This window comes from Hyperolius riggenbachi, chromosome 12, assembly GCF_040937935.1.
Source record: "Hyperolius riggenbachi isolate aHypRig1 chromosome 12, aHypRig1.pri, whole genome shotgun sequence".
Lineage (NCBI taxonomy): Eukaryota > Metazoa > Chordata > Amphibia > Anura > Hyperoliidae > Hyperolius > Hyperolius riggenbachi.
The window spans coordinates 61,179,162-61,192,359 of record NC_090657.1 but is presented as its reverse complement, the minus strand read 5'-3'; the positions used below and the strand labels follow the sequence as shown (position 1 = coordinate 61,192,359).

Below are 13,198 nucleotides of genomic sequence, written 5' to 3'. Positions count from 1 at the left end.
TAACAGCTGAGAAATGATGAATTTCTCTCATCAGCCTCCAGGACAGCCACCTGAGATTACCATTGAGCCCCTCCCCTATGGAAACAATGCACGTGCAATTAATTAATTGGCCTGAGCCTCCCCTATATAGCTAGTTCCCTCCTCATTCCCCTTAGTTCTTCATTGTTTCCACTCACCCGTGGACACGGCAGTGCTTTTTTGTTTTTTATACCTATAGGGGAGCATGCAGAGCACCTATGGGTCAGGATAGGAAGGCACAGTGGGGCAGACCAAGTCTAGACCTCTTTGCCACACCTCAGAACGCACAGACAGAAGATTTCTGTTCCCTACACCCTTCATCTTCAATGGACCGGTTAGACGCCCTGACAGTGAATTGGCCGAGAGGTCTATTATACGCCTTTCCCCCGTTCAACTTGATTCCGAGAGTTCTAAGCAAGTTGAGGAATTCACAGGCGGAGGTAATATTTATAGCACCCTGGTGGCCGAAAAGGGCTTGGTTCCCTTTCCTGCAGACCCTAAGAATAAAAGGTCCCTGGCATCTAGGAGACAGAACAGACTTGCTGACACAGGGCGATCAGGTGCACCCAGACCCGGGATTCCTAAAACTCACAGCCTGGATCCTGAGAGGCAGACCCTAAATAAGTTGGGGTTTTCAGAGAGAGTGATCAACACAATGATAAGATGTAGGAAAGAAAACACTAGAAAAATGTATGCCAAAGTATGGAAGATTTTTTGTTCTTGGAAAGAAAGGAACAGGTTTAACTCAAATGACACAGGGATTATTTTAGAATTCTTACAGGATGGAGTGGACATGGGGTTGGCGGTTAGCACCCTCAGAGTCCAGGTGTCAGCCTTATCGTTTTTTTTGGACAGGCAGCTATCTGCTGAGTTGCATATAAAAAAACTTCTTAAAGGCAGTATCCAGATCTCAGCCGGTTCCGGTGAAAATAACCCCTCCCTGGGATCTGTCTCTGGTACTTGATTTTTTAATGTCAGATAAGTTTCAGCCAGCGGAAAGCATCTCAATCAAGTTGTTAACATTAAAGGTGGCCTTCTTGGTGGCTATCACAACGGCAAGAAGGGTGGGGGATATACAGTCCTTATCAATAAAAGACCCCTATATGATATTTCACCCAGACAGGATAGTCTTCCGACCAGATCCAACATACTTACCGAAGGTAACCACACACTTCCATAGGATACAGGAGATTGTTTTACCGTCCTTTTCCACGAACCCCAATAATGAAAAGGAGGATAGGTTGGCAAGGTTAGATGTAAGGCAGGCGATTATCACGTACTTGCAGAGAACACAGGAGTGGAGAAGATCCAGCCACTTATTTGTATTATTTTCTGGAAGCCGTAAGGGGCTACAGGCTTCAAAGAGTTCCATAGCCAGATGGATCAGGGAACTTATACAATTGGCCTATAGGGACTCAGATACTGACACACCTTCAGACATCAGAGCACACTCGACAAGATCATTGGCAGCCTCCTGGGCGGAAAGATCGGGAGCAACACTAGACCAGATATGCAGAGCAGCTACATGGTCGGGTCATTCTACATTCGTGAAGCACTACCGAGTGGAGTTGCTCTCCAGCCAGGATCAAGCATTTGGTCGCAAAGTTCTCCAGGCAGTCATCCCTCCCTAAGGTAAATGTTTCTCGCTGGTCTCAGGTGGCTGTCCTGGAGGCTGATGAGAGAAAGGCCGTCCTACTTACCGGTAGTAGTGTTTCGGCGAAGCCTCCAGGACAGCTGCCTTAGTACCCGGCCCTAGAATGGAATATGGTAGAATGTCATAAATATCTATATACAGTTGGGTGAGCTAAGTACTCTTCTAAGGAACTAAGGGGAATGAGGAGGGAACTAGCTATATAGGGGAGGCTCAGGCCAATTAATTAATTGCACGTGCATTGTTTCCATAGGGGAGGGGCTCAATGGTAATCTCAGGTGGCTGTCCTGGAGGCTTCGCCGAAACACTACTACCGGTAAGTAGGATGGCCTTTTTGCAAATGTTTTCTTCTTCTTCCCTGTAAAATTCCCTGCAAAATAATTCTTAGCAAAAAGTATTGCCCACAGAAAGCCTAGTTTGTCCCGCAAAAAATAATAATATATCGATCATTTCGGTGTGATAAGAAGTCATAAAGTTATTGGCAAATGAATGGGAGGAGCTTTATGTGAAAATTGCTCTGGTCTTGAAGTTGAAAAAACCTGTGGTAGGGAAGTGGTTAAATGTTATGTATGTCTAGGGCAGGCATGTCCAAAGTCTGGCCTGCGGGCCAAACGCCAAACGCAGCCTGCCTGTTCTTTTACGCACCCGAAGCTCTCTTCAGTTGTTAACTGCATGTGACCCACAGGTCGTTACTTTGTCGCCACATGCAGGAGCCACCTAGTGTCGCTGCTTTGCCTCCCCCTCTGCTCGCCTATAGTCCCATATGGATTACTATAGGGCTATAGAAAATGGTTGCTGGAGTCAGTATTCTGGGACATATTTGTCTAGGGCCGCCATATTTTTTTGGTCCTATAGCAATTTCTATGGAACTTTGGAACCTGGCTGCAGGAGTCCCAATCGAGACTGAGGAGCAAGGGAAAAGGCAGAACAAGACATTGGCAAGGTGGGGGAGGGGGCAGCCACCACTGTGCCAGCAGAAACCTCCACTGTGCCTAGGCAGACAGAGATTGGAACACACAACTGTGCCAGCAGCTTCTGCCATTATGCATGTAGAAGCCGCCAATTAGCATCTGCCACTATGCCAGCAGCAGTAGCAGCCATTCATTAGCAGCCAACATTATGCCATTAGCAGCCACGCATTAGCAGTCACGCTATGCCAGCAGCAGTAGCAGCCATTTAATAGCAGTTCCCAGTATGCTCAATCACAAGAAAATTTATGCGTGCTCTACACCAAGCTTAACCCTTTCAAGTCTAGCTGTGCAAATCTGGCTGAAATGGCTTACCATGAGACATGCTCACGCAGAAATGCATCTGCTTTCGCATGCCAAACTTTGCAGGGTCAAAAACCAATACCGCGAAGCGGTTGCCCTGCGGGAATTAGTTCATGCTTTACAGCACTATCCAGGAGCGCCTCGGGGAGGCTTCCCATTGCCCCCATACAACCGGGGGGGGCTGCGGGGCCCCAGGCTCTCTCACTGCCTAGGGACCACAGCGACACCCCGGAGGAGGAGGCTGGGTAGCGCAGACGACCCCCTCAAGCGTGGCCGGCGCCAGGGGGGGCCATCCGTTTTGCGGTTTTTGACCCTGCATATTTAGGCATGCGAAAGCAAATGCTTATTTGCATGAGCAATGTCTCGTGATTAGCCAATAGGCCAAATTTGCAAAGCCAGATTTGTCAGGTTCACTTGGTTGATGCACACATGTTCTTTCTCTGTTGTAATTAGCATTGCATTTCTTTTTTCTGAGGGCAGGTAGTGAGTGGCTTGTTTTAGGAGGTGAGAGCCCTGGAGCAGGCTATTTGCGCCTGTCCGCCCCTTATGTGTCGCGCCCAGGTTATGCACATATAGCAGAACGCAATGGACGTTGAGGTAAGTGCCTGTTTTTAATCTTGGGAGGTGTGTGCGGGCGGCTCTTCCCGGCGCTGGCCACGCTGGGGAGATCGCCTGCACCCTCCAGCCTCCACCTCCGGGGTGCCGCTGTGTGGGTTCCAGGCGGTGAGAGTGCCTGGGACCCCCACGGCCCCCCGGTTGTATGGGGGCAATGGGAAGCCTCCTCGTGGCGCCCCTGGATAGTGCTATATAGGATGAATTAATTCCCGCAGGGCGATTGTTTTGCGGTTTTTGGTTTTTGACCCTGCATATTAAGGCATGCGAAAGCAAATGCTTACTGCATGAGCAATGTCTCGTGATTAGCCAATAGGCCAAATTTGCAAAGCCAGATTTGTCAGGTTCACTTGGTTGATGCACACATGTTCTTTCTCTGTTGTAATTAGCAGTTCCCAGTATGCTGGAAGCAGTAGCATTAGCTGCTCATTAGCAGCCCCCATTATTATAGTAGCACAGCCATTGATTAACAGCTGCCACTATGTCAGCAGCAACCACCACTCTGGCAGCTGCAGCCACCGATTAGCAGCCGCCACTGTGCCAGCAGCAGTAGCAGTCACTCATTAGCAGCCACCACTATTCTAATGGGCAAACACTCACTAAATAATTTCTAAAGTAATATTGTACAGAAAAAAAAAATCATTGTTTGCAGTACACTTCCTCTTTATTCTGTATCCTATCTGAGTGTCCCACCTTGCCTTGAGCAGTACTTCCCCTTTCACTAGGAAGAAGTGGGGCTGGCAGCAGAGATATCAGCTTGGCTTTGTAAATTCCCATAGTTGCTGCTTAACCAGCCCCACTGATGTGCCCAGTGGCATAAAAGGACAAACCTGTCCACACATCTGCACCGACTGCATTCTGCTGATACGATTCCTCATTTCATTTCAGGTGATTTTGTCCATGCTGGAAACATTCTCGCTACTCAGAGATTCTTGCGCTGGCACCCCGGGTCTCAGGTGAGCCACAGTCACAATACCAGACATTTTTATACTACCTTGTAACCTAAAACCCAACTAAAATGTTTTTTGTTTGCGCTTTATAAATGTTCTTTGGGAACCGTTTAAGAAAAAAAAAGCCAGATACTTACCGAGAGCGAGGACTCTGGGTCCTATAGAGCCTTCCCTCTCCTCTCCCTGTCTGTGTTCCAGCACAGGATCCCACGTAGCAGTATTCAACCAATTTGGTAAAATACGTCTGTGTCCGCTGCCAAAGGGAGGCCTCGTAAGTCTTCGGGATCCCGAGTGCTCCTGAAGACTGGCTGCTCCGTACAGCGCACACATGAGCGCCCTCTCTCGCACATGCGCAGTATGGAGCTGCCTGTTTGTGGGAAGGACTCGGCTCCTGAAGACTTCCGAAGTCCCCCACGGCAGGGGATTGAAACGGAGGAGCTGCTGCAATGAGGAGACCGAGAGGGGAGAGGGAAGGCTGTATATGACTCGGAGCCTTCCCTCTCCTTAGCTAAGTATCTGGCTTTTTTTTTTTTTGTTGTTTTTTAATCTCATTTACTTTATGTATAAAATGCTTTGTTAAAAATGTTGAAATTTTCACTAAATAGAAAAAAGTTTAAGACTGCTTCACCACTGTATAGATCCTCATGTGCTGCTCACCAACCTCCAGCTGTCTGCTTACTTATGCCCATTTACTTAATGGGCATAAGTAAGCAGGCAGCTGGAGGTTGGTGAGCAGCACCAACCTTTCTGAAGGCAAACCGCCCCTCCAAGAGATTTGACAACCATAGTCTATCCACCAGTAGGGAGGTGTGACTCCAGCTAACAAAGCAGCCGTTTTCCTCTCTGCACGCTGATATGTTTAAAAGGGGGAGGGATACAGAATGACTGGGAGGAAGTGATCAGGAAGCAGCAGGAGGTGTGACAAGTAATGCATGACGGACACAGCTCTACTTTAAAGTGTCCCCAATGCAAACCTCAGGTACAAAAACACTTGCCTAAGAAGGGGGAAGCCTATGGATCCTATAGAGGCTAGGCTATCCTCAGGTCCCCCTGTCGCAGTCTTCTTCAAATGCAAGCATGGCCATATTGCACCTGCGCAAGTAAGCACCAGTAATAGGTGAATATCAAAGCGCTCCCTGCACAACTCTTCATATGGGGGAGGCAGAAAAGTATGCAGTGGTGCAGCGTACAAAGGAAAAATAAGAGATGTAGGGAAAAGGCGAAAAATGGGGTACCAGAAAAGCTTGATCACACATTCAACACATTTCCGAATGTGTATCATAGCAAGTTGTCGGAGGATCTCAGAAAAATAGTTGTTCATTCCCATAAACCAGGTAAAGGTTACAAGACCATCTGTAAAGAGTTTGGAATCCTCAAATCAAAAGGCAGGCTGTGTACAGATGGAGAAGATTAACGACTGTTGTTACCTTACCTTGAAGTGGATGACCCTAAAAGATAACTCCAACTGCAAGGCTTGTAATAGTCTATGAGGTTACAAAGGAGGCCAAGATAACTTCTAACCAACTGAAGACTCTAAACAGCAATGGTGTGATGGCAGAGTAGGTAAAAGAAAGCCACTTCTCTCCCCCCAAAATATTGATGATGGTCTACAGTTTACTATAGATCGTGGAGAAACCAGAAGGATACCGGTAGAATGTTTGTAGGCAGATGAAATTAAGATTTTTGGCTTAAATGAGGATCATCACATTTGGAGAATGAAAACCACTGCATTTACAGCATAAGTACCTTATCCCATCTGTGAAACATGGTGGTGGGTATGTTATACTTTGGGCCGGATTTGCTGCATCTGGACCTGGACGAATTATAAGCTATACCAGAGAGTAAATGAACAGTTAATGCAGCACCCAATCTATCATTATTTAGAGATGGTCTCAGACTCTGTCTATGGCAGGCATGGGCAAACTCGGCCCTCCAGCTGTTACGGAACTACAAGTCCCACAATGCATTTGCCTTTGAGTCATAATTGTGGCTGTCAGACTCCTGCAATGCATTGTGGGACTTGTAGTTCCTTAACAGCTGGAGGGCCCACGCCTGGTCTATGGTCATTGGGCACTACAAACCTTGGGACACGCTACAGAAAGCTTAACGGAGCAGGAACTCCCTTGTGGTGGGGAGGGGATGGACAGGAAGCTGGTAGCGATTTAGGATTGCTGGAACTGGCTTACAATGCAGGGGCACTGGAAACTTGGTACATCACTAGAAAGCTATGGCTAAGTAGGGGGAACGCAGGAAAGATTCTGCACACAAATGTGGGGTACCAGAACTTCATTGCACTAAATATGCTGCATATGGCACCATCCACTATCCAAACACCTTCTTTTTGACCACTCTGTTATGGCTTCACCCCAACTGGCTAAAACTTTTAGGAAGGACAATTACTCAGGAATGAAAGACACATATGGTCACATCCACCTCTTACAGTACAACCATCACCTGCACATAATTCTAGCCATACCGTACTCCCTGCGACACCCCCCCCCCCCCCCCACCATATGAAGTATAGCCATATCCGTGATGCCCTCCAAGTACAGCTTCTCCCACCACCACTACTGCCATGAAAATGAATCGAGCAACGATAAAAGTATTCCGGGTACATTTCTTGTCATGTGCAAATGCATAGAAACAAAGAATAACAGATTATCACAATTAAAGAGAAAACATAATGCTCAAAGATTGGCATCAACAGAATAAATAAATGATGGCGTAGCATATTACATGTCCATATGAAGACGAAGGGAAAAACATGTGGTTTATCTCAGACAGCAATAGGTAAATTAGCTTGAGGGTCATTGGCCTAAGGGAAATCTTAGCATCTAAGGATCCCAAATTCGTTCAAAGATGTGCATAGCAGACGTGAGCGTATGAGTAATCTGCTCCATACAATAAATCCACCAGATTTTATGAAGTACTGTATATTCCTGCGTATAAGACTACTTTTTAACCCTTGAAAATCTTCTGAAAAGTTGGGGGTCGTCTTATACGCCGGGTGTCATTGATGCCGGTTGATACGCCCCATCCTGTTACAGCCTCTCAGATCTCCCTGCTGAGGGAGCGCAATCTATTCTTCCATACCACTCTGATAAACAGGTAGACAAGGAGAGCTGACCAGTCTACTTAAGGAGAGTTGGCCAATGCAACAAGTCAATTGACTATATACTGTTATATACTGGGTAACACATACAGTACAGCACCAGTATCTGTTCATACACAGCACCAGTACATGATTTTTTTTATTTTTAGTTGGAAGAGGGGTAGTCTTATACGGTGAGTATATCCCAAACTCTATATTTTAACTGGAAAAGTTGGGGGGTCGTCTTATACGCCCAGTCGTCTTATACGCCGGAATATACGGTAGCCAGGATGAAGGGGGCATGGGACCTTTCCAATATTTAGCAATGAGACATCAATTGGCCATGCAAATTAGAGATACAAGCTTGTCCTGAAATGAATTGAGTCCTGGACAGTCTCTGCTAAACAGCGCAGTGCCAATATTTTTAGATACCGGGAAACCCAGAGTCAAGGTAATCTGCTGAAAGCAGTCATCCCAAGTCTTGGAGATAGTAGGGCAACTCCATCAACAATGGATCATATCCGCATTGCTCTCGGTGCAGTGAAATCGAGGGGTTGATATAGCTTTAATTTTAGCCATTTTCTGAGGGGTAAAATACCAATGGTATAATATTTTATAGGTTTTTTCCTTTTAGTATTTTATAAGCTGAGGTTCTGGCCATATTATCAAATATCGATGTCCATTCTTCGGGAGATTTTAAAGCTAGGGCGTGACCCCATTTTTCTATAGGGGGATGAGAAGCGGTAGGGCATCATACCATAATATCGCATATAATTGAGAAATTTGGTCTATACGCTCCCTGTATATATTCCCATTCCATCCATGAGGGTTCATGCACTATATCTAATTTTAAAAAAGATGCAAGGTAGCTTCTGAGCTTTAAATGGCAAAAGAAATCAGAGTTTGAGAGGTTAAAGCTATATTTCGGGTCATCCCAAGAAAGCAGTTTGCCATCCCGAAACGTAGAATTAATATTCTTAATGCCGCCTGCTTCCATCTACCCCAATTGAGTGTTTGAACGGTGGTCAGTTGCCTTCTAATGTAAGGCCTCTAGTTTGGCAGTACAGTTATAGACTTGATTTTTTTTTTTTTATGTCGACAGACTTCTCTATGCATTGAAAACTTAGATATGAAGCTATGTGGAAGGAATATTTTGCTTATCAGGGGTTCTGATATGTAAGGATTTTTTTTTTGGGGGGGGGGAGTTGCACTTTAAAGAGATCCCAAGCTGAATCTCTGGTTCAGAAACTCATATTTGCCTAAGGAGAGGGGAGCCTCTGGATCCTGATGAGACTTCCCACAGTGTCCTCCGGCCTCCCGTTGCCACTCGCTGACCCTCTAGCTGATGGGGGGCCGTTCTCCTCTTCTGGCAGAAGCACGGCCACGCCCTGCAGTAAGCCGCTGGTGCACAAGTGGCGCTCCGTCTTATTGTGCAGGTGTGGCCGTACTCACGCAGGAGCAGTATAATTTCATTGTAGTGCGCACAGCGACCACAGTATAAAGATACAATTGAGCAGTGTACTAACGGGACATATGTTTGTAGAAACCTCAGTAAATTATCAATTTAAACAGCACCAGTGCTAACTTATAGAAAATCACTGACTCAAATGTCTATCAAACAAGGTTTCTATCTCTTTATTAGAGTTCTATCAGAGTATTTTTTACAGAAAAAAGAAAAACATTTAAAGGGAACCTAAAGTAAGGTTTCATTTTAAAGTGCATGGGAGGAGGGGGGGATTTAAAAAAACAAAAAAAATTTAAACCTAGGGCTTTCTCCAGCCCCCTCCAAACTGACTGCTCGCCGTCCTCCTGCATTTCCTGGATCCTCCGCAATTCAGCCAGGCCAAATTGCAGAGGATCCAGGCGGCACAGGAGGATGGTAAGCAATCAGCCTGGAGGGGGCTGAAGGAAAGCCCCAACTATGTGTATATAGATTTTATTTTTTTTTGTTTATTTTTTTTTACCACCCCCTTCCCTCCCCCTCTTAAGAGATGACTCTGGTCATATTACATCAAAGTGTATGGGGGACTGGAGGATGCCGTGGGAAGCTTCTATAGGATCCAGAGGCTTCCCTCTTCTTAAGTAACAATGGGATTTTGTACCTGAGTTTCAGTTTAAAGTGACATTGGAGCGAAAAAAAAATTATGATGCTTTGTATGTGTAGTACAGCTAAGAAATAAAAATCCTCCCTCCTATTAGGAGCAAAGACAGAAGTCTAATATTGTTTCCAGTACAGGAAGAGTTAAGAAACTCCAGTTATCTATGCAAAAGAGCCACTGAGCTCCACAACTTTCAAAGTTGCAGAGAGCTCTGTCTTCTGAAGCTTATCTGAACTGAAAGTCACTTTATTTTCTTTTTCTCTCCAGAGGACAGGTCAATAGTTCACTGGCCTGCTCTGTAAAATCATTTAGAATACTGAGTAGTGTGTAAACTGCAAATATAAGAGAATGATGCAATGTTATAAAAAAAAACACTATATAACTGAAAATAAAAATTTGAGAATATTTTGTTTGCTACTAATGTTCTAGTATTTATCCGTACTACACAACCAATTTATTATATCATTTTTTTTCGCTCTAGTGTCTCTTTAAGTTTGACCCTTGGAATGTACTTATGCGTGCAATCATGCATTTCTCATTGTAATATCTTGGATGCACTATGAATGTTCTTTTCTTTGTTTGTTCTACTGATTTATGGTATTTCGGTGTATTGTTTATCTTCTGCTTATGGATTTAATAAAGCTTTTTTTTTAATAAAAAAAAAAAGTCAAGCATAGCCATCCTCCCACCTTCATAATCAGTATAACTATAAAGTGGCTTGCAAAAGTATTCGGCCCCCTTGACGTTTTCCACATTTTGTCATATTACTGCCACAAACATGAATCAATTTTATTGGAATTCCACATGAAAGACCAATACAAAGTGGTGTACATGTGAGAAGTGGAACGAAGATGATACATGATTCCAAATATTTTTTACAAATAAGTAACTGCAAAGTGGGGTGTGCGTAATTATTCAGCCCCCTGAGTCAATACTTTGTAGAACCACCTTTTCTGCAATTACAGCTGCCAGTCTTTAGGGTATGTCTCTACCAGCTTTGCACATCTAGAGACTGAAATCCTTGCCCATTCTTCTTTGCAAAACAGCTCCAGCTCAGTCAGATTAGATGGACCGCATTTGTGAACAGCAGTTTTCAGATCTTGCCACAGATTTTCAATTGGATTTAGATCTGGACTCAGACTGGGCCATTCTAACACATGGATATGTTTTGTTTTAAACCATTCCATTGTTGCCCTGGCTTTATGTTTAGGGTCGTTGTCCTGCTGGAAGGTGAACATCCGCCCCAGTCTCAAGTCTTTCTCAGACTCCAAGAGGTTTTCTTCCAAGATTGCCCTGTATTTGGCTCCATACATCTTCCCACCAACTCTGACCAGCTTCCCTGCCCCTTCTGAAGAGAAGCACCCCCAGAGCATGATGCTGCCACCACCATATTTGACAGTGGGTATGGTGTGTTCAGAGTGATGTGCAGCGTTAGTTTACTGCCACACATAGCGTTTTGCATTTTGTCCAAAAAGTTCAGTTTTGGTCTCATCTGACCAGAGCACCTTCTTCCACATAGTTGCTGTGTCCCCCACATGGCTTGTGGCAAACTGCAAACGGAATTTCCTATGCTTTTCTGTTCACAAATGCTTTCTTCCTGCCACTCTACCACAAAGGCCAACTTTGTGCAGTGCACGACTAATAGTTGTCCTATGGACAGATTCCCCCACCTGAGCTGTAGATCTCTGCAGCTCATCCAGAGTCACCATGGGCCTCTTGACTGAATTTCTGATCAGCGCTCTCCTTGTTCGGCCTGTGAGTTTAGGTGGACGGTCTTGTCTTGGTAGGTTTTTTTTTTTGTTTGTTTTTTTAAAGAGACTTTTTATTAATTTTAAATTGTATAGGTTAACAAACATTAACACCACAAGAAACATAACAAGAACAGGAACATTTTGGTGTTCTCCAACAATTCCATGACATTACTTCTCCAATATCATACATTGTTACAGGAGATATTTCGAAAAAGTATACAATACAAGCATTAATAACATTACAGCGGTAGTGTTATGCCTCATTCCACTCCACATATGACTCTTTTAGATATACTTTGAATTGTACCCAATTGTCTTGGTAGGTTTACAGTTGTGCCATACTCCTTCCATTTCTGAATGGTCACTTGAACAGTACTCTGTGGGATGTTCAAGGCTTTGGAAATCTTTTTGTAGCCTAGAGGTGCGTACACACATGCAACTATAGTCGTTTGTAACGATCGTTCCCCGATCTTTACCAACGACGATCGTTACAAAAAACCAACCACTGACTATTAAGGCAAACGACGAACGAGCCAAATCGCTACAAAAGAAAGTTCTGTCTCGGCGGATTTTAACCAACGACGATCGTTTGCAAAAGTAGTACATCGTTGGAAACGGTCGTTCGTACTAGGCTTGACATGCGCATTTCACTATTTCTCCCTGAAACATCTTATTTTTATGCGCAGGCGCAATAGTTGCTTTACGAGATGTAACGTTCGTTCTAACGATCAGATCGTTACACACCTTTAAAAACTAACTTTACTCAGGTCGTTCTTTCATCAATTAAAAGCTCGTTCGTCATTCTCAACGAACGATCGTTGTCGCATGTGTGTACGTAGCATAAGCCTGCTTTACATTTCTCAATAACTTTATCCCTGACCTGTCTGGTGTGTTCTTTGGACTTCATGGTGTTGTTGCTCGCAAGATTCTCTTAGACAACCTCTGAGGCCGTCACAGAGCTGCTGTATTTGTACTGACATTAGATTACACACCGGTGCACTTTATTTAGTCATTAGCACTCATCAGGCAATTTCTATGGGCAACTGACTGCACTCAGACCAAAGGGGGCTGAATAATTACGCACACCCCACTTTGCAGTTATTGATTTGTAAAAAAAATGTTGGAATCATGTATGATTTTCGTTCCACTTCTCATGTGTACACCACTTTGTATTGGTCTTTCACGTGGAATTCCAATAAAATTTATTCATGTTTGTGGCAATAATGTGACAAAATGTGGAAAACTTCAAGGGGGCCGAATACTTTTGCAAGCCACTGTATCTCCTCCCGCCCTTCCACAAGGTTGAAGCGCCACAATTTGAAGGTCTCCTTTGCAACAGTGTATTACTCAAAGCTGCCGCATTATATTTTGTCTAACACTCGTTCTCATTGGCCGAAACTTACCTGGGCAAGCTTTTTCTCATCTAGGGTAAGATGAGTACCACCTTCTGATGTCCCGGGATACTTGAAATTTCCCTTTTATTTCTGTAGGTGGGAGTCGGCCGAAATAACACACTGTTTGCCCTGGAGGATGGAATTGTCCGTTACACGAAAGAGGTCTACATACCATCTCCCAAAAGCTTAGACTGCAAGGATGTCATCTGCAAACTGCCTGTGGGTGCTGTGATATACAAGACCTGCATCAATGTCATTCCTAAGCCCCAAGTACACAGCTTTAAACTGGTGGATATGCTGTGATAAATACTGCTATTGTAAATAACTTTTCATTAAATTAAACTGAGAGCTTTCTAATAAA

At 44.4% G+C, this 13,198-nt stretch overlaps 1 protein-coding gene across 1 annotated transcript in view; it reads left to right on the top strand.

Moving 5' to 3' along the window:
* The window catches only part of MRPL27 (mitochondrial ribosomal protein L27), a 27,542-nt gene extending 14,344 nt beyond the window's left edge, over positions 1–13,198 (top strand). Inside the window, exons 3-4 of the mRNA XM_068261958.1 lie at positions 4,441–4,508; positions 12,934–13,198. Coding sequence (XP_068118059.1) covers positions 4,441–4,508; positions 12,934–13,140 — 275 coding nt within the window. The 3' untranslated portion in view covers positions 13,141–13,198. The remainder of the gene's footprint in view (positions 1–4,440; positions 4,509–12,933) is intronic.